This window comes from Vombatus ursinus, unplaced genomic scaffold, assembly GCF_900497805.2.
Source record: "Vombatus ursinus unplaced genomic scaffold, bare-nosed wombat genome assembly UNPS02010822.1, whole genome shotgun sequence".
Lineage (NCBI taxonomy): Eukaryota > Metazoa > Chordata > Mammalia > Diprotodontia > Vombatidae > Vombatus > Vombatus ursinus.
In genome coordinates this window covers 6,358,150-6,376,453 of record NW_020950600.1, presented here as the reverse complement: position 1 = coordinate 6,376,453, position 18,304 = coordinate 6,358,150, and the positions used below count along the sequence as shown (strand labels likewise).

At 43.6% G+C, this 18,304-nt stretch overlaps 1 protein-coding gene across 1 annotated transcript in view; it reads left to right on the top strand.

The window, feature by feature from the left end:
* MORN1 (MORN repeat containing 1) overlaps positions 1 to 18,304 on the top strand; it is a 214,164-nt gene that overhangs the window by 12,410 nt on the left and 183,450 nt on the right. Inside the window, exons 4-5 of the mRNA XM_027855402.1 lie at positions 1,607 to 1,697; positions 2,998 to 3,085. Coding sequence (XP_027711203.1) covers positions 1,607 to 1,697; positions 2,998 to 3,085 — 179 coding nt within the window. The remainder of the gene's footprint in view (positions 1 to 1,606; positions 1,698 to 2,997; positions 3,086 to 18,304) is intronic.

The following is an 18,304-nucleotide window of genomic DNA, read 5'->3' as shown; positions in this document are numbered from 1 at the left end:
CCTTCACGCCCTCTGTCTCCCAGCAGCCCCAGCCTTGTTGCCATCTCAGAGTAGGCCCTCCAATGGTTCCTTGTGCACCATTCACCATCTTCAGTCTCCCCACCTTTGTAGTGCCTGTCCCTCACACCTGAAATTCCCTCTCTCCTCACATCGGCCTCCTAGCTTCCCTGGCATCCTTCAATATTCAGCTCAAATCCTACCTTCTGTACAAGGCCTCTCCTCACATACTAATGCTTTCCATTCCAAGTTGCCTTCTGTTTACTCTGCATATAGTGTATATACACCTATTTATTTACCTATGATCTTCTTCATTAAAACATGAGCTCTTTGAGGGCAGGGAGATAAGGATATATAGATCTAGACATATCCATATATAGATATCTCTATGTATCTCCACATATATCTATATCTATCTATATTTGCCCTTTTTGTATCTCTAGCTGCATAGCACAGTACCAAGCACACAATAAGTGCTTAATAAATGCTTGTTAACTGACTGACTGAACTTCTTCTTCATTATTTACATCTGGAGATACCTGTTGATATCTTCTAACACAGAAGAGAAAAGAAGAAAATCTCTCCTTATAACTTACTAGAACCCATGTCCTATAATCTGATCCCTGAGGTCTAATTCCAGTATATGAAGACCCTGATATCTCAGTGATATGGGTGGTCCCTCCACTGATCTGCTTCTTCCACATTCCGTTCCATTAATTTACACCTCCAAGTGATTGCCTATTTTTAAAAGATGCCAAGTGAAATCCAAATGTTTCTTTATCACTTTTAGCTACTTAACAACTGATTTAAACTAAAATTATTACAGATTCTGAGATTCAAGAAATCACAGATAAACCCTCAAATTATAAAGTCACAGAATGTTCAATGGCACCTCCTTTTACAGGTGAGAAAACTGGGCAAAATAGGATGAGTGTATCTATACTTCATAAAAAATTCCTGGCTCAGCTAGGTGGCACAGTAGGGGCAGCTAGGTTCCACAGTGGATAGAGCTCCTGCCTTGGAGTCAGGAGGATCTGAGTTCAAATCTGGCCTCAGACATTTGATACTTACTAGCTGTGTGACCCTGGGTGAGTCACTTAACCCCAGTTGCCTCCCAAAAACAAAAACAAAAACAAACAAAAAAAAATTCCTAAAGTGGACCCAGATCCCTACTCCTCATACAAACTGCTAGGATGGTACTTTGATTATTGTTACTGAAAGTCATTCAGAAACTATGATTTTAATAGTTTTGGTTAAAAGTTAATCCAACTGCCTATGGCACTTCACTTTTTTATTTTGTCAGAAAGGAGAAATGACAATGGAAATATTCCCATGACATTTCTGGGCTTTTCAGAACCACCTGAAAACAGCAAAAACTTTGATGAAAACCATATTCTCTTGAAATTTTTACTGGGCCCCTCAGGTGAAAACCCATTAAATGGACCATCCAAACTAAAGCATCCCTGTCCTTATTTCAAAGTGAAGATTTCGTCTGTAGTTAAAAAACAAAAACAAAAACCTTCTTGGCTAGAGCTCACAGTTTTTTATCATAGCCATAAGGTGTGACTTTTTTTGTCGTGTGAATGAATTTTTTTTCCCTTTTCTTTAGGGCATGGGTCCCTGATTGATAAAAATGGACAAGTTTACAAAGGCTCGTTTCATGAAAATAAAAAGCATGGTGTGGGACAGATGACCTTCAAGTAAGTCTGATTGATTCATGATCCCTAAGAAAATTGTTTATCTCCTATTGTGTCAAGTCCAAAAAGAAATTCACAAAGTCCAGGCTTCCTCTTGTGCATTTTTCTCTACCTGTACTTAATAGATTCATTGAACACTTTAGGCATATTTCATAATTGATAGGACTGCTTTGAGTTTTGTGTGTGTGTGTGTGTGTGTGTGTGTGTGTGTATGTGTGTGTGTAGAATCACATATCTTGAAGAATGCTGATATGTAAAAAAACACTTTTAGCCATAGTTTTGACTCTCTATAACACTCATATGCTAGTTAAAATACATTTTTAAACTGCTCATTTCTTTGTTAAAATCAGTCACCACCATGCTTGTTTAATAAGAAAAAACATATAACCTTTTTTTTACCAAAAAAAAAAAAGCCTCTTGCCTCTTCCCACCCTCCCCAAACCTTATAACCTTATCCTACAAGAGTATCTATCTTGATAATAGTCTCAAGATCACTCAATATCTGTGTAGATTATACAGGAAAAGCTTGTAAGCAATTTGAAAGATGACATTCTCTGGCAATATATAGACTTTCTCCTTTCAGAAGCAAGGCATAATGTTATATGTTTTAAACATATTTAAAACAAAATCTTAAGGCAGATTCTCATATGCAAAATTCTGCTTGTGGCATCCTTATATGTAGGAGAAACTAGCTAATCTACTAAGAAATATGGAACCACCTTTTCCTTTTTATTGTTTTACATTCTTTTTTAGTGGAACTTGCCAATACCATACCTTTTCAACAGAATAAAACGGTCTGCACTGATGGAAATAAAGAATGTTGGTAACCTCCCAAGAGTGAGGGAAATATTGATCTTCCTGTACCATACGCAGGCCAGTCCCAGCCTTTGTCTAAGAGTCACAGCCTTTCCTGCAAGTGACTTAGCAGCAAGGTTGTCAGGACTTTTCCTTCTTGTGGGCCTTCCAAAACCAGGGACGAGGCAAAAGGTAGGGTTTCATAAAGAGCCATCTGTGCGGTATCTATTTTTGCTTCAGTTGCTGGTGGAAGAGTCTTGAACACTCGTCACAGGAATCAATCTGAATCACTCCCTGTCAGCTGGTCTCCCACTTCCCAGGGCGAGTGCCAAAATCTTGTTGGGAGACCCATCAACTCGTCTTGTATAGGATTCCATGATCGTGAGGGAACCATGTGCCACCCATCAGCAGGTGACGAGGTGGAAAGGCCTGGGCCAGCAGAACGTTCTGTCTAACCAACTGGTCAGCCCCTTGCCTCCAGCCTGATTCCTTTCTTTCTGTGATTTAGCAATGGCGATAAATATGAAGGAGACTGGATTCTGGACCAGCGACAGGGGCACGGGGTGCTGCACTCCGCGGACGGGTCGACTTACAAGGTATCTGGGAAGCCTCCTCAGGGAAGCCACATGAGGGGCCCCTCCAGGGGGGGATGGGCCACGTCCAAGCAGATCGTTCCCTTAAGCAGTTGACACGTGTTCCTGGTTCTCCAGGCTGGTATGGAAGTGAACCTGTGTGACCTTGGGCTAGTGCTTTCCCTGCTGTGGGCCTCCATCCTTCATCTGCCAGTTTAAGAGCTGAATGAGATGGTGTTGAAGGTCCCCCATCCATCCTTAGCTCCGTGTAGCCCGTGAGTTGGCTCATCAGTCCTCTGCTCTGGGAAAGCAGAGAATTCTGTCTGAACAGAATTTCCACTCGGGGGCCTTTCCCCATTCATATCACCGTGCCATGGGAACAATAGGGCACTCATGAGTCTTTGCTACATGAATTAATTTAATGGCCAGTGTTGCATTTCCCCATCATTTCAAGGAGGACCTCTTGCTGCTGATGTGAAGCCGTTACACTTTGGGCAAAATGGCGTTAGGGTTTTATACAATGCTCCATCTTCAGGGTGCTTCACCTGCTCAGAGAAGGAAATTATCTCATGGCCCCAGTACAGTCTGCCTTCAGGTTGTTTCTTTAGTAGACACAAATTGTTTTATTTTCTAAACCTCAGATCAGAGGCCACAGTGGAAGAAAGCCACAAGGAGAAACCCTTGCTAGGTTTATGTAAGAATGAGAATTTGCTTTCCTGGCTCCCTTCCACACCCAGAGAAGTGCCTAACGTAGAGTTTTCTTCCCTGTAAAGAGGGTACATTGCAGTGCCCTTCAGAACTGGAGCAGTCAGGAGCGATTGGGCTCAGAGTGAAAAAAGGAAACTCGGGCAATGGGAATGATATTGCAGTTTTGGAACAATCGCAGTCTTTGGCTTCCGGGAAGCCTGTTTTTATCATCTATACAGTATTTCCTTGAGGTAGGCAGGAAGGCTGGCAAAAGTGAGATTTGAGGCACAGGTTTTCACGCAGAAGAGCAGGCCCTCCCCCGGCGTCCCTGGGAGCACATGACCTGTCGCATCTCATTGCCCAAGAAATGTAAGATGCCATTCATGCGTGAATCCAGGAAGTAGCGAGCTACACCTGCTGATTATCTATCTGTTAACATGTCTGCCATGCTCCAGGCCCCAGAATGCCTCACTGGGATGATTTCAAGTGCTTTATTCTCCGTCCCCAGGAAAAACAAATGGCCGTGAAAATAACAAAATGCTTTGCCAACAGCAAGTGACCTTCCAGTGACTTACGGTCTTTATCTGCCTGCACCTTTTGGCTTGTCTGCACGGTCCTCAGCTGCGTCCCCCGCAGGTTTGTGGGAAGGCGCGGCACCGCCCGGTTGGCCACCTGGCCTAGCAGCAGGTTTCAGTCACTCTGTCTGCCTCGTCACTGGGAGCGTCCATAGCTACTCATTTGCCGTGGGCAGCAAGTGAGGGAGCCAGGGCATGGGGATATGGATGTGGGTACCTCCTCCTTCTGGGTGCCTAGGGCAGGACCCCAGGCCTGGGGCAACCGAGTCGCTTTTGCCTCATACAGGAAAGATTGTCCACCCTTCTAGAACAGCATTGAGTCCGTAAGAAAAGATTTATGGGCACGCTGATAGCAGGGGAGCCCCATTTCTAGTTTCTTCTGAAAGACAGCTCAATGGTCGGTGCTGGATGGTACTTCCAGCCATGGCCTCCTGCTGGTGTTGGCAGCTTAATTCCACTAGGTGGCTCTGTAGCATCGGGCTAGGGTCTCCCTGCCTGGGAGTGAGAGGCTCGCTTCTCCCTTTGGGGTTGTAAATGTTTAGAACTATACTTACATTTACAATTTAAATGTGCTCAAAAGTGGGGGAATACGTTCAGTGGGAACATGTCACCCAGTTTGGGCTCCAAACAATGCTTTGCTGATTTATTGCTGATTTATTAAGGATTCAAATGGAAACTCACAGATTTATGAAATGTGCAGAAAATAAATTTCAATAAAAACATACTCTTAGAATTCCCCTCACACATGCGATTTTAAAGAGTGCACTGGTATGTCAGAAAGTAATAAAAACGAGGAAATTCACAGGGACGTTTGCTATCACGATTTAACTGCTTGTACTGTCTTAACTGTAATGTATCATACTGTCATTAGGCATGCACAACCAGTCTATAAACCATGTCAATCTGCCTAACAGAAGCCTGCTAAGGACTGCACAGTGTTCTGAATCCCTTCGCTTGTTAAATGGGTATTTTCTACTTATGGGCCCCATACAAATTTGAATCACGTTTCTTCATAGTTCTCAAAGCTTGGTGCTCCTTGGTGTGATTTGTAAGTACGGGATTTGTAAGAATGGTTCTCTGTCCACATTGCATTTCTCCTACATTTTATCTAGTTTGGCAGTTTCTGAGGTTTCCTCTCCAATGTCAGAAGTTGTCGACAGTACCTGAGTGTTACAGCTCCAAGACCAAAGGAGGGGAGATGCCGCTGACCAGCAGATGTGTCTCATGGTGCATCTACGTTCATTCAGCAGAAGAGGAGCCAGGCAGGTTCTTCAGCCGCATGCACTCATCCCCAGGAGACCCACTGGCTGTGGGGATGATCAGGAAGTTGCTGAAAGTGGGGTCCGTTGGTTGGGAGCAGCCAGTCAGGCCTCTTGGGCTGTAACCTGAAAGATGAAAGGTGTTCTGGGTGCGCACGTCTGTCCTCAGGGCAAAGGAGAGCGAGAAGGGAAGCGGGATAGGTGAGGATGGTTTTCCTTTTTGAGTCACTTGGGAGGGCTTCAGCATGGGGTAAAAAGCTTTACCCTACGAACTTGAATATGATAGATTGTAGAATCACATATTTGGAGCTGGAAGGAACCAGAGAGACCCAGATGAGGAAAATGAGCCCCAGCCATGTGAGATTCCTTTCCCAAGCTGACACAGGAGAGCTTTAAGACTGTATACACACACACACACACACACACACACACACACACACACACACACTTTAATTCAATAAAAAAAAAAAAACCTACTTATTGACTGGATTGATTTTCCCCCCTGACATCTGGTGGAGCCATCATGATGTAGTAGTCAACAAGAGGTGGCCTCAGAGTCAGGAAGGCCTGAGCTGAATCTCACCCCTGACACACAGGGGTGGTGTGACCCTTGATAAGTCACTGCACCAGAGTCTGAGATATAGAACGGATTACCAAAGGGAGTTCCCCATGCTGACAAAGCCACAGGTCTGGTCCCAAACAAAATACAGAGGAGTCTGCTCCACTCAGCCTTTTGTTTTCCCCTTCAGCTGAACAGCTTAGCAGGAGATCTGTTGGCAGCCAGAGGAAAGGCATAGGGGCAGATTTTACTTTTAGATTGATGTGAAAAACAGAATGGAATGGGACAGGTCCAAAGTTGTATGTCCAGATGTAGGGGCCACCTTGAGAAGGGACGTTGACAAGGCAGTGCCACTGCTGGGAAGGACAGAGGGGGAGATGAGGGCCCTCGAGGCAGCCTCCCAGCAGCACCAACCAAAGGAGTGAGGGAGGGTCCCCTAGAGAGGGGAGCCCTTGGAGAGGACACGGAGCCATCTTCACGTATTTGAAAGAGACTCGAGCTTCAGCCTGTGCAAGGGTGACTCCTCAAGAAATGGACAGATGACTTGAGGATAAAGCATCCCCATTGGCAGTTCTCCCCTGGAATCCTGAGAGTTTTCTCTGACTGGGAAGATGATGTGGACCAAAGGAAAGCACACAGGACAAGCAGCTGGAAGAGCCCCACAGCAGGGCACGTGTGCTCACCTCAAGGGGTGGTGCTGGAGGACCTCCGCACCTCAGTGGGAGGCGGGGGCCAGGGTCTGTGGTCCCTGCTATGTCCACTGACTCTCAGTCATAGATCCCCGGGCTGTCAGGACAAGGCAGGCTCCTTCTTGTGTCACACGGCTGACTTGTGCCCTCCCTGTCGGAGCCCACGATGCTCCCGTGGCCCCTTCCCCAGTGGGCTCCATCCTCTCCGAGGGAAAGGCCCCTGGGGAAAGAGAACGGACTGGTACAGGTTGGCCCGACAGGATGGAGCTCATAGAGGATGGGAAGGGGTTAGAAGGAAACAGATGTTGACTCCTGACGCTTAGAGCTGACCAACAGTGGATGGTCCAGGTGACCTCACTGAATGCATTGATACATTGTAGACATGTCTTTGCTACCTCAGAATTTGGAGGTAATCTCAGAGGGAAGGTACTGAATTAAGCGGAGTTGGGAAAGACTTTTAGAAGGGAGGGTTTTGTTTGGGACTCAAAGGAAACCAGGGAAGTCGGTAGTCAGAGCAGAGAAGGGTGAACATGCCTGGCATGGGGGACAGCCAGACACCCAGAGATGGAAGGTCTTGTTCAAAGAGCAGCCAGGAGGTCAATGTCACTGGATCTGAAGAGTACAAGTTGGGAAGTAGGGTAGAAGACTAGACTAGGCTGTGACGGGTGTGGGATGTCAGACAGAGCATTTTGTATTTCTTCTTGGAGGCAATAGGGAGTCACTGGGGGTGGGGGTGGGGGAGGTGACGTGGTTGGACCTGTGCTTTAGGAAAACGCCTTTGGTGGCTGAACGGAGGATGGATTGCAGTGAGGGGAGACTGAGGCAGGCAGACCCACCAGCAGCTATCGAGATAGTCCAGATGTGAGGTGAGGAGGGTCTGCACCTGAGTGGGGGTGGTGTCAGAGAAGAGAAGGGGGCGTATTGGGGAGATGCTGCAAAGGTGAAATTGACAGGCCTTGGCAACTGATTGGACGTGGGGGGTGAGAGATAGTGAGGAGTCTTAGGAGGATTCCTAGGTTGTGAGCCCTGGTTTCCTTGTGTGTAAATGGTAATAACAATACTTCTATTGCCTACGTCATAAGGTGGTTGCGAGGAAGGCACTTTGCAAACCTTAGAGAAGATGCCAATTTAAAATAACAGAAGTGATTTGTTATAGTTCATTTCTGGTGTCTCTTCCAAAGCTAACCCAGGACAAGGATGGCCTGGAGAGGAAGCACTTCCGTGGCCATTCCATGTCACGTGACCTTAGTCATCAGGGTTGTAGCAACTCTTCCTTGGGTTCCTTCTCTTAGAGGTGGGCACAGTGGGGAGAGCCCTGGGTTTGGAGCCAAGAACCACCTGGTTCAAATCCCACCTCGTCTTTGGCATTGACCTGCTGGGTGGGCAAGGGCCCCTCGGAGCCTCAGTTTTCTTATATGTAAAATTGAAATGATAATGATACCCAAGGTACCTGTTCCAACAGCTTGTTGTGAGGTTCCAATGCGATCATACTTAGCAAATCTTAGGGAGACGTGGAAATGCTAGTTGTTATTATTTGTACTTCTTAACAGCATTTCAGCGATAGCGGATTTCTTTGTGGAGGAAGAATTAGCAAGAGAGACCCTCCTTTGCTCATTAAATTTGAAATGAGAAGACCTTGATGGTACTTTGCCATTGTCTCCCTGCTCTAAATGTACAGACTCGGCGTTCGTTAATTCTTTTCTGCTTTCCGATAGCTGTGGTTCTGTTCAGTTGCTGAGCCTTTACTTTGATGTCACTATTTATCTAATGTCCATGTTAGTCCAGCTTCACTTATACCATATGTAAATCCTGTGCTGGGCCCATTAACTGTGGAAGTGGATAAAGGCAAGAAACCCAAGTTTTACTATCCAACTGAAATGTATCTTCTGCTTTGGTAAATTTATTTCTGAAGGAATAACAGAAAGGTGAATCTTTCCATGGCTGTTTTTTATTTTTCTTTCCTTCCCTTTAAACCCTTCAGCTCAGACTCAGAATTTTATCGTTCACTTTAGAGTTATCATTTGTCCACATCTCGCTACTCATCTATGGTATAGCCACAAGCTGAGTAATAAGCTTTCTCGTGGCCAGAACTGCAGTGTTTTTGTTTATTTGTTTCTTTGTTTTACCACAGCAGCCCTAAAAGATGTGACTGCAGCCAGAATGGAGACCTGTGGCTTCACGGCCCATCCTCACACACAAGGCCATAGGACAAAACATAAGACGTGTCAAAGTATGCATTTACATTTTCTAAAAATTTTCCAAGTTAAAATCATCTGACAGCAAGGTATCTGGGCCAAGTCATCTCAGTTCTGTTCCCCGCTGCAGAATGCCTATGCTGACTTACCATAGAGTGTTTTGCCTCCAGCCTTTTCCAGGAGGCTCCTCTTGAATAGCTCTCATGTCTCACAGAACTAGTCCAGGGCACTGTGGACTGTGTTGCCCAGTGTCCCTTAGACAAGGTCTTACGCGATATGGCACCAGTTCAGTTTGGTGTCAGGAAAAAAGGTTTGTCTGTGCAGACAAATTTCTGTATGTCTTCTTTGATCAGAAAAGAAAAATGGTGAAGCCCAGTGGGTTTGATGCTTTTTCCCTTAGCCGCCTGGAAACTTGGAGGCCAGTGCAGCACCCAGGCATCTCATCAGCCCCTCTCTGCTGCCTGGGGGCGTCTCCTCAGTATGCTTCCTTCAGAATCTCTGATCTGTTTTGGATCCCTAGTTATTTAGTTTTGAATTTCATTTAATCCTATAAACTGTCTCCAAACCTCTGGATATTGGCAAGACGTGGAGCCTCGATGAATCAATACAAATACAACGCAGGTCCCTGGAAGTTCCAAGACTGTCTCATCTGAACAGTGCTTCACTTCCTACGGGCCCCCGCTGCCGGGACTCCGTGGACATTATTAAGGTCACGTTTGATTCGAACGCATGAATAAATATTCGTACACAGTTGAGATTAGGAGACAGCCTGATGACATGTAAATGGAGCTGGTGTATTATTTAATGAACTAAAACATTTGTTTGCACATTAGAAATGTTGCCTACCTGTTCTTCCCTTTCTCTGGCTTCCTCTGGCAGTTGTGCGGGGCCCAGGAAGCAGATGCTGTGTTCCGGTCTGTCCCCGTAGCTGCTGCTTTGTCTGTTTTGGCTGGGTTGAGTTTGTCTTCTTTCCCAGAGGAAGGCCTGCTGTTTGGTACACCTGTTAGCGGCACGAAACAGGTGGCTAGCCGGATGGGCTTTTTCACCTGCAACATTTTCCCTTACAATCAACTTGAGTTTCATTGCCTGCTTGTTTGAAGTGATACAGCCCAAAGTGGTTCTATGGACGCTTTCCTTTTAGTAGGTAGATAGGTGGAAAAGTAACCCTGAGCTAACCTCCTCCGTGCCCAATATCTTGGACATCATACTTCTGAGAGCTGGGATCACAGCTAATAATACAGTAACCTAAGTCAGGTTGGTTTTCTTTTTCATTTTCTTTTTGAATTTCGACATTCTGAGCCACAGGAGAAGATGGGCTGGTTTAAATGTTTTGTAGGCTTGTAAAGTAGTTGTGCTTATTTGCAAGGCTGTTTTATTTGGTAGAATGTTTGAATGTCCTATAACTTTAAAACTTGATTTCATAAATATAAATTCTCCAGGTGGATAGAGAGAGTAGCATAGTACACGGACAGATATCCTTCAGATACCCTCCTTTAACATTTGACAAACTTCCATGATGAGTCTTGAGTGAGATAAAGAAAATTATTTGAAGGATCTCACTATTAAATAGAAAGGGTTTTGGGGTGTGGAGAGTGAGGGAGATGATTTGGAAAGAAAATGGGGGCTATTGAGGCTGATACATATCAGGACATATTGGCACATGAATAATAATGTTCTCATTTTATGACTTTGGTATGGGCTTGGAAAGCTGTGTGTGGGTCAGATTTTATACGTGTGCTATGTTGATTTGTAAACTGTCTCAAGACCTTTTAGAAGGAGTAAAGACAGAGCATTATGGTGAAGGAGAGTGGGAGGTGGGGGCTCTGGACTCATCTCTGCTAACTGGCGGAGCAGCCCTGATTACACCCAGCCTTCAGTCTCCTCACCCATAAAATGGACCATTTTTAGATATTGGCTCAGCTGAGCTTAACAGCCCTTCCATCTCTAAAATTCTATGATTCTGCAACTATAAACTGAAGTGTTTATGTTTACCGAGCAGGGCTGAAAATATCATCTCAGTTGAAGACTCATGTATTTTAAATACTTGGAGGAAGCTTACTATTTATAGGAAAAACATTGGTGAATGAATCTTTTTTGTCCGAGAGCCCTTGGTGCTTTGGGAAGAACAACTCTCCAATTACCTGCTTTATTCATTTGCAGGCTGGTGGACAGGGTTTTCCTAAAGTTTCCCAACGGATAGCGCTTCGCTTTGAAGCATCTCACACAATTTAGAACCAAAGAATTTTCCTGTTAGACAGTGGAAAATGGATGTGCAAAGAGAGCTGGCAACTTCTTCACACTTATTAGTGATCTCCCAAGCACCCCTGGGATGCCTCTGTGGGTCTGTGGCCTCCTTGTGGAGGGCACTCCTTCCAGTGCTGCAGATCGCTGCCCGTCCCCTTCTTCCCACGCATCTCTTGTTCATGGCTGCCTGTGAATCCCCTAGGATGGGGCTGTTGGGTATCCGGAGGAGGCCTGCCTCCAGATCTAGTGCCTAGCCTGTGCCCTGGATATCCCTTCCTCCTGCTGCATGACCAGCCTTTCTTTTTTTTTTTCAGTAATACAAAAAACCAAACCAAACCGAACCCGAGACTCGTAGTTTTCTTTGTTCCTTCCCAGCTCTACAAGAAACTTTGCAAAAAAGAGGCAGCACTTTTCTGTGTAGTCAGCAGAACACATGACAGGTTTCCTTTAAAATGCTACTTCACAGGCATTATGGGAACAACATAGTGTTCTACTCAAGTCTACTCAAAAGCAATTCATCGATGTAGATGGCAGATGGAAATTTAATAATAATCCTGAAAATATAATATCAGTTGAAGACTAGATGAAATTTAAGGAACCAAAATTAATTCCAATAAAAGCATAAAAGCTTCTCACTTGGAAAGGGAAATATCATCAATTCACTGGAAATTGCTTCCTGAAAGAAGAAAAAAAAAGTTAAGTACTTGTTTCTTGCAATTTATTCAAAACACCTTTCCTCATTCATAAGCAGGTATCTCTCTGCCTGGTAGTCCCTAACAAAATTCTAAAAGAAATTAGCGTTAAGAATAAAAGAATTTCCAGATCAAAACAGAACATTTTTGTATTTGTCCAAACACATTATCAATGAAAGTGTTATTTAACATAAGGCTGGTCCTTTGTAAATGACAACCAGATTTTCTGTAGCAATTATTGTGTGATTCAGTAACTCTCAGTAGGTTAAATTAAGCCATTTGTTACTTAGAGTAAAATGTTATCTTCTTTCATTATATACGCATATACATATACACACTAAATATATGTAATATATGTATAACATTTACATATTACACATGTGTGTCCCCTGTGTTAAAAATGAAGCTACAGTACAACTGACTTTGGCCATTCTTGATATAGCCTTAACTGGTATTTCAAGGCATAAAAAGGTGAAGTATATAGTTTTCAGAGTTTAATCAAAGCTTAGCAGAAATTTTGTTGTTCAGCTGTTTTTCAATTGTGTCCAACTCTTTATGACCCCATTTCAAGTTTTCTTGGCAGAGATACTGGAGTGGTTTGCCATTTTTTTCTCCAATTCATTTTACAGATGAGAAAACTGAGGCGAACAGGGTTGAGTGACTTGCCCAGGGTCACACAGCTAGCCAGTGTCTGAGGCCAGACTTGAGCTCAGGAAGATGAGTCTTCCCTGACTTCAGGCCCAGCATTCTGTGCACTGTGGCTCCACTTAGCTCTCCAGTCAGCAGAAGTTAGAAATGATGCAAGTTAGCCAGTACATAATTCTAATGGAAAATAAAGTCATTTTGGAATGTACCAGAGCATATTTTGTCCATCATTAGTGTTCATTCTCTAATATTGAGTCTACCCTTAATCTTTGTTTTCTCCTTGCTTAGTTTCTGTCCAGAGGATGATGGCAATAATTATAGCAATTCACATTTCTGTAGTATTTTAAGGTTTTTTAAAACACTTGACATACACTAATTGGTTATTCTCAGAGGCCTTAACTGGTGTTTTATATTATTTCATTTATTATTTATATCATATGACTGTCATAGTGGGGCAGAAACTCTAGAATTGGAAGACCTGGGTTCAAATCCTAACTCTAAAACTACCTGTATGACCCTAGGCAAGTCATTTAACTGTGGTGGGCCTCAGGTTTGGACTTGATGATATCGGAAATCTCTCTCAGCTCTAGAGCCAGGGTCCTCCAGTGGGCCCAAGAGGCATCCGTCTTAGGGATGAAGGAAGAGCTAGGTCTCAGAGAGGTTCATTGACATGGTCAGCTGAGGTCCCATAGCTGGTCCTCTCCATGTGGACTACACCATCATGCATCAGCACACACTGCCTGAGGGCTTGCCACATGTGGGACACTGCACTAGGCCCTGGGGAAGTGAAGAGACCCAAGATGCCCCTGCTGTCTTCAGACAACTCATAATGAAAGCATCCGCCAGATTCTTTGATTGTGGGATTCCCACATGCTGGATTAAACTAAGTCTGTCCCACTCCCACCTCCAGCAAGTACCAGGTTACTAACGAGCTCTTTTAGAAACATCTGATCACTAGCTAAAACTGGTCGTTGTTTGTCACCCCATCTCCATCCCCCAGTCTTTGTCTGAATGTGTGTGTATACGTGCAGTCTTGGGGTACTTTCTATCTTTTTGACTTCCTTTTATTTTCAAAGTAAAATATACTTCCTTTTTAGTCCTAAATTATTTCTACTCTTAGTTTTGGCTCATCTGACCAATGTGCGTCAAGGATGCCCACTTCGGTTCTGGAGTGTCATCGAATGTCAGAAATGGAATGGCCCTGAGAGATCTTGTAGCGTGATTCCCCTAATTCCACATATGCAGAAATGGAGGCCCAGTGGGGGTGGGGAACAAGTTCTTGGCAGAATGGGGGCTTTGAATCCAGGTCTAGACCCCCACAGCCCCTCAGCGCTGCTCTTCCACTTAATCTCAGTCTCACTTTCATCTCCATTTTCATAAAATGGCCTTGATTAGACTGTGCTGGGATATTATCCCACGGATAAGGTAGAGGCAGTCTCCATTATGAAAGGAGGTGAAAGGGCCAGCCGAGCCAATCACATGGAAAAGGAGTGTGTGGCCTAGAATTCTTAAGCTGTACTGCCACGCGCTGCCACAGCCCACGTATTATTACATCTGGTGATAAATGGCCCAAAGACAGGCTGTGGGCTGCCAGCCTCCTTATTAAAACATATTTGTTCATTCTTTGGGTGCATGTCAATTAACGGAGAAAGGGTGGAATTTTAAAATGTATGATTTATAACATTAATTAGAAAAGATTCTACACTGTTTGATTAGTTGCATTGCTCATTTGAATATATTTATACTGATTAATCTCAGTATTGTGCCCATGAATATTTGACTATTCCAGATATCTATTTATATATTAATGTATTCCCGGAATTGCTATATTAAATGATTGCCACATCATTAATAACAATGGTAAATATTATTAATTTTAATCATCGAGTAGCCTGTTAGATATCAAACCTTGATTATTCTGCACACTGTTGAAAAAGGCATAAAGTAGTTTAGAAGATTCTACAAGGAATATATTACCTTTAAATTAAGTTGATTAATATTACATGTTTACTCACAATTTTTTCACAGATTAATAGAGAATTAATTTGCATCACTATTACTTATTTCAAGGTTTTGTATGGTTAATTAACTTTCTTGCATTCCATTCATTATCTTACTTCTATATTATATATGTTGACATATTATTTCCAGCCTTCACTATCCAAACCCACATCCTGGTTCATCATTTTCTTTATTTCTGTATGAAACCCACATTCATATCTATAGTCACCATATTTCATCTGTAAATATAGAAATAGGGAAAAAAATTTAAAGCAAGAGCATTACGACTTTTATTAATTACAGTGACATTGTCATTTCAAAGACAGAAAACAAGACTGCCATGGGTTATCAGTGTTTCTGGAGTTTTTCATGTTAATGTTTCAGCTTTGATATAAAACAGCTGCCTGTTTCATTGGTGAATGTATCCTGTGTCTTAGGAGTTTCAACTGACAATTACTCTTACTCTTTGGGGTTGATTACTTTCTTATTAAGGCAAAGGAGGCTGTCAAAGACACTTCTTTTGTGACCTCCATCTTAAATGTTGCGCACTTCCTAGAGAAGGTATTCTTAACTCCAGTTTTTCAATAACCCACCATGTAAAACCAGGGCTGGGCTGGGGCTTCTTTGAGGGGCATAACCATTCTCCCACCTGAACATGCCCACATGACAGGTTCCCCACGTCACAGAAAGCATCAATGGGAAGATGTCAATATCTTATCATTTCCATTTGAGAGAAAACGTAAGCTCTGCTGGGCTAGGTCTCCACTCCTCTGTACTTGGAAAATGGTTTCTTTTTAAGCCTATATGTTGGACTTTACAGTCTCCATGTTCAGTCTCATTTTTCCCAGCTATCTCGATGATTTTGAATCATGGCTCTGTCATTTCTGGGATAGCCAATAGTTATCCTCCTCTCTGGGTAGTCTACAGGTTATCATCCTTTGTGTTCATTTCTGGGAATTACTTTTTAAAAAGGGATTTTTATTAATATCCTTTGTTTTACATCACCCAAACTTTGCCCATCCAGGAGTCTTTGTTACCACAAAAAGTGCTGCTGTGATTCTCTTAGGGTACACGGGGCTTTACTCCTTGTCATTGGCCTCTTTGGTATGCCTAGCAGCAGAATCTCTGGGTCAAAGGGTAGGGACAGTTTAGCCACTTCATTTCCATAATTCCAAATTGCTTTCCACGGTGGTTTTACCAGCAGAACATTAGCATGCCTGTTCTTCTACAAGCCTTCTAACACTGACCATCGCCATCTTTAATCATCTTTGGCTATTTGCGGCTTGTGAGGTGAAACCTCAGGATTTTTTGGATTTGCATTTCTCTTGTTATTAGTGATTGGAGCATCGATTGCAATTCTACTGACAACTACTTTTTAAGAGGTAATTGGCAAACCGACAGCTATTCATTGGGGGACAAGAGGTGTGGGGTATGAGGTTCTGATGGCTGAACCATAACAAGAACAATGGGATGTTTAGCCTGGAGAGAAGACATCTGGAATAACAGGCTGGTTTCTATCAAGGCTTTGACTTGGTATCTTTTGTGAGACTTCCAGGCATTCTGGTTAGTAGAATATAAACTCCTTGTAGACAGGGACCATTTTTGTTTTATCTCTGTGTCTGTAGCAACAAGCACGGTGACTTGCATACAGTAGGCACTTAATAAATGCTTACTGAAAATTGTCAAATAGTTAGCAGATAAGGAAACAGAAGCCCAAATAAGTTAATTGACTTGTCCAGAGTCACACAACTAAGAAATGTCTGAGGCAAGATTTGACTTCAAGTCTAACACTTTGTCCATTGTGCCATGCTGCATATAACAGGCACTTAATACATGCTTATTGTATGTTGTCAAGTTCCATAACAATTTTGAACAAGCAACTATGACCAGCAGCATTTTAGGTTTCTGTTATGAGGTTACGAGTAAAGCTTGAATGTTATGATGTTGTTGAAAGGGTTTCTGTTCATGTACAGGTTGGACTCAATGACCTCAGATTTCTTCCAACTCTGAGATTCTGAGACTCATATTGGCACTTTGAGAAGCAATAATTGATGCCTTTTTTCTTTAAGAGAGATAATTTTGACTTCATTTGTAAGATAAAAATTTGAGGAAGCATACACATTTCACACACAGTCAAATTAGAGGGTTGAGAAATATAGTCGTTCAAATACTTCCCTGAGAGCAGCCTGATAATTCAGTATGAGACATAAGCCTTTGGTGGATAGAAGGTGATTCTGCCTTTTCTCCCGCTACGTCACTCACTCTATGTTTCAGGCAGACTGGCCCACCTGCTGCTCCCCAGACTTACACTTTTGTCCAGGATGTTTCTCCAGGGCCTAGCATTGACTCCCTCCTTACCTCCATTTGAAGCAAGGCTCAGACCTCAGGCTGCTTTAAGTTTGGTGACCCGAAGTTGGGAGGGATCAGCACCAAACACTTCTCAACAGGCTGGAGCATTAAACAGGGATCCCCAAAGAGAAACAACAGGGATATAAACATGAAGTTTTGAACTTGGGTTTAAGCAAGCTACTTCTCAGCTACAGGACAGGAAGCAATGGCTAGAGAATAATATGTTTAAAAAATAAAGATCTGGGTGTTTTAGTGGAATGCAAGCTCAGAAGGAGTCAGCTGAGTGACGCGGCAGCCCCCCCAGAGCTGGTGGATCTAGACCGGCTGTGCTGGGGAATGGTCAATGACCAGCTGCACCCACCGGACACTTTTCAGTCTCATCTGCCTTATCAGCGTTTTCTCCCTCACTTTCCAAAGTCTAGAAAACCAAGAAAACAATAAATCAAGACCTGACTGGCAGTATCTATAGATTTCCACGGTATAAATGCTCACACTGAAAATTTCATCATCGTCTCTCTCGAGCCCTCCAAACTGACTCTAGCTCACCCCTGGATCTTACTGTTGTTGTTCAGTCGTTTTTCAGTTGTGTTCGACTCTCTGTGACCCGATTTGGGATTTTCTTGGCAAAAATGCTGGATTTCCTTCTCCAGCTTATTTGACAGATGAGGAAACTGAGGCCAAAAAGGTGAAGTGACTTGCCCAGGGTCTCACAGCTAGGAAATATCTTGAGGCCAGATTTGAACTCAGGGAGATGAGTCTTCCTGACTTCAGGCTCAGCACTCTATCCACTGTGCCACCTGGCTGCTCACCCATGGATCTAGGGTTACTTTAATAGGCATAAGTTCCAAGAACAAGGAGGTGACAGTCCCTCTGTTCTCTGTCCTGACGAGACCTCATTCGCACTATTATGTTCAATTCTGAGCACCTTGGGTTAAGTAGGTCATTGATAAACCCCAGAGAGCCTGGCCCTGGAGCTGGGAAGACCAAGACTTGAACTCTACACATAAGGGCTTGGGGCCTCTAGGCAAGTCATTCGACCTTTCAATGGCTCAGGAAACTCTTCAACTCTCAATTGCAGAGAAGGTACCAACCTACATTGATAGCACTATCCCTATTGATAAATTGGAGGGACTCCCTAGGAAGGTAATTAAGATAGTGAGAAAGGCCTTGAGTCCATGCCATATAAGGACTGGCTGAAAGAACTGGGGATGTTTAGCCTGGAGAAGAGAGGACTCTTAATTAGGGGGGACATGACAAGTGTTTTCAGGGATCTGATGGGCTGTCCTGTGGCAGAGGGATTAGCCCGTGCTCTGCTTGGCCCAGAGGGCAGCAGGAGCAGTGATTGATA